This window comes from Solanum verrucosum, unplaced genomic scaffold (assembly GCF_900185275.1).
Source record: "Solanum verrucosum unplaced genomic scaffold, falcon-dt-bn FXZP01000238.1, whole genome shotgun sequence".
Taxonomy (NCBI): domain Eukaryota; kingdom Viridiplantae; phylum Streptophyta; class Magnoliopsida; order Solanales; family Solanaceae; genus Solanum; species Solanum verrucosum.
Window position 1 is genome coordinate 263,409 of NW_026020630.1, and position 3,196 is coordinate 266,604.

Below are 3,196 nucleotides of genomic sequence, written 5' to 3' on the forward strand. Positions count from 1 at the left end.
ATGATTAATTTATATTGTGGAGGGTCAAAGTTGAGTGTCAACAACCATTCCTTTCTTATCTTAAACTTTAAATCACGTGTTGAAATATTTGTATTTTAAATCAACCTACCCGATCACTCATCCATCACAAATTTCATTAGGTGAAGATAGATATTAATAAAATCTTTTTGGAGTTATGCACGTCATATTTCCATAAATATATTTATAGATATAGGCCATATTATTTTTCTCAGACTCATTCCAAGTTTAAGATCTCCAATTATACAAAAAATATTCCTCAAATTATTGTACCATGGGTACTATGAAAATCAACCCAGAACATGAATTTGATGGTCAATTATCCATCAACCCAAGTAGTAGTAGACTTTTAGACCCAGAGGAGTTTAGAAGGCAAGGCCATATGATGGTTGATTTCCTTGCTGATTACTTCCAAAATATCGAAAAATATCCTGTTCGTAGTCAAGTTGAACCAGGTTATCTTAAAAAAATATTACCAGACTCCGCGCCATATAAACCTGAACCAATAGAAAAGATACTGGAAGATGTGGAAAGGGATATTTTTCCTGGGTTGACACATTGGCAAAGTCCAAATTTCTTTGCTTACTTCCCTTGTACTTCAAGCACTGCTGGGATTGTAGGTGAAATGTTAAGTGCTGGTCTTAATGTAGTTGGCTTTAGTTGGATAGCATCACCAGCTGCTACTGAACTAGAAAGTATTGTCATGGATTGGCTTGGGAAAATGATGAATCTTCCCAAGACATACCTTTTCTCTGGTGGGCATGGTGGTGGAGGTGTTATACAAGGTACGTACATACATACATACGTATAGTATTAATTGTTTAACGATATATATAAATATTTAATTTTAACATTTTATTTTAATTACTACCGGCCAGGTACAACTTGTGAAGCTATGTTGTGCACTATTGTTGCTGCAAGAGAGCAAATGTTAGAAAAAGTTGGAAGAGAGAACATTGAGAAGCTAGTAGTTTATGCATCTGATCAAACTCATTCTTCTTTCGAAAAGGCTGTTAAGATTTCTGGGATTAAACTTGAAAATTTTCGAATTATTCCAACAACAAAGGATACTGAATTTGCTCTAGACCCAAAATCACTAAGTAGAACAATTGAACAAGATATAAAATCTGGATTTATACCCTTATTCATGTGTGCAACTATCGGAACTACTTCAACAACTGTCGTTGATCCATTGAAGCTACTTTGTGAAATTACAAAAGACTATGGAATTTGGGTACATGTCGATGCAGCCTATGCAGGAGGTGCATGCATTTGCCCGGAATTTCAACATTTTCTTGACGGTATTGAAAATGCAAACTCTTTCAGGTACGTAATGCTATATGTCTGTATTCACAAAAGTTTAAAAATCTGCAGGTTACATATATATATGTTTTATAATTTTCAGCTTTAATGCGCACAAATGGTTATTCTCCAATTTGGATTGTTGTTGCCTTTGGGTGAAAGATCCAAGTGCTCTTACAAATGCCTTGTCAACAAGGCCTGAATACTTAAGAAACAAAGCCACTGATACTGAACAAGTGGTTGATTACAAAGACTGGCAACTTTCTTTAAGTCGTAGATTCAGAGCGTTAAAGTTATGGCTTGTGTTACGAAGCTATGGGATTGACAATCTCAGAAATTTCATAAGAAGTCATGTCAAAATGGCTAAGCATTTTGAACAACTTGTATCCATTGATGAAAGATTTGAAATTGTGGCTCCTAGAAATTTCTCTATGGTGTGTTTTAGGGTTTCACCATTAGCATTGGGAAACAAACAAGTGAACAAGTTCAACATGGAGCTTTTAGAGTCAATTAATTCATGTGGTAATATACACATGACTCATGCTTTGGTTGGAGGTGTTTATATGATCCGTTTCGCCATTGCTGCACCTCTCACTGAGTATAAACATATTGACATGGCGTGGGAAGTCATTTGTAACCATGCGAATGCAATGTTAGACGTCAATTAATCGACAAAGATAGCTCAACCAGAACCTTAATTATCTTTACAGTGTATGTGTGTGGTTTGTCTTTTTCAGTTGTCATCAAGTGCATTATTGTTTCTACCTCTACTTATGTCAGAATTGTAATGTATGAATAATATATGTGGTGAATAATATTGGAAGGAGTTTTATATTACTACTTATTAGAAGTGAGAGTTGAGGTGTACCAACATTTGTTCGGCCTACTTTATTGTTACTCTTTTTATTTTTAATATTTATTTTTAATTTTAAAAGATTGGAAATTTTATGTTAAAAATTTAAATAATAGAAAAAATGATTTATTTAACTTTTATCATCATCAATACTACTAATTTATTTGACGTTTTTCATAATCTTCATCTCATCATTAATGTTATTTATATAATTTTCTTAAATCACTTATTTTTTCTTTTTTAACTCTTTTATATATATAAAAGTTGGATATGTAAATAATGATGTGACATTTCTTAGAAGCTAAGATTACTATTTATCTAATTTTTCCAATTTTTTTTTTAAAATTGAAGATATCATACGCAAATTTACGGTCAAACTTAAACTATTTGATTCTCGAGAAATAAAAAGTGTCACATAAAATGGGACAGACGAAGGATAACTCTCAATTAAATTTATTTCACTTTTTATTTTCCATTTTTAACATAATTTTTCAAGTTCGATTTCTATGAACATAAAAAATGTTCTTTCTTGATTTGTCAAAATGGACAAGTAATTAGAGACAACTATAAAAAGAAAAGTGAACAAGTAATTAGGGACAGAAGGAGTACTAAACAAATGCATCAGCAAATGAAATTTATATTCAAAATATATTGAATAATGACGTAATGATATCTTAATAGAATTTCCTATCCATTTAAAAAAAAAAAAGTTTCACCCTTTCAATTTCATTATATCTTCTTATTTAGTAGAAGAATCATCATTTATTATATTCTACTCCACCTTAATTTGTACCATCAGAGTTTTAAGAATAAACATTAAATTTTAAATCCAAATAAAAAATCATTGAAAAATGACAGAAAAAATAATAATAGTATATGAAAATTAAAATAAGGTGCAAGAAAAGCCTTTTCACGATAATTTTTTGAAATATATTGATAACAATTAAAATGAAGCTGTTATTTTATCTTTAAAATTAAGTTTGATTGAATTGAATTAGTACAATGAGAAAAAATATAAACTAA

At 30.6% G+C, this 3,196-nt stretch overlaps 1 protein-coding gene across 1 annotated transcript; it reads left to right on the forward strand.

Moving 5' to 3' along the window:
- The first annotated feature begins 234 nt into the window (after positions 1-234).
- LOC125811711 (phenylacetaldehyde synthase-like) lies at positions 235-2,080 on the forward strand. Its single transcript, XM_049491243.1, has 3 exons — positions 235-803; positions 897-1,344; positions 1,424-2,080. The coding sequence occupies exons 1-3, from the start codon at positions 293-295 to the stop codon at positions 1,986-1,988; spliced, it is 1,524 nt and encodes a 507-aa protein (XP_049347200.1). The 5' UTR covers positions 235-292; the 3' UTR covers positions 1,989-2,080.
- Positions 2,081-3,196: the final 1,116 nt, after the last annotated feature.

What these genes read in the sequence shown, in the direction of transcription:
- LOC125811711 (XM_049491243.1), top strand. Translation starts at nt 293, where the DNA reads ATGGGTACTATGAAAATCAACCCAGAACATGAATTTGATGGTCAATTA. An exon ending in TGGTGGAGGTGTTATACAAG is followed by an intron (nt 804 to 896) that starts GTACGTACATAC and finishes ACTACCGGCCAG; the next exon opens with GTACAACTTGTGAAGCTATG. An exon ending in GAAAATGCAAACTCTTTCAG is followed by an intron (nt 1,345 to 1,423) that starts GTACGTAATGCT and finishes TATAATTTTCAG; the next exon opens with CTTTAATGCGCACAAATGGT.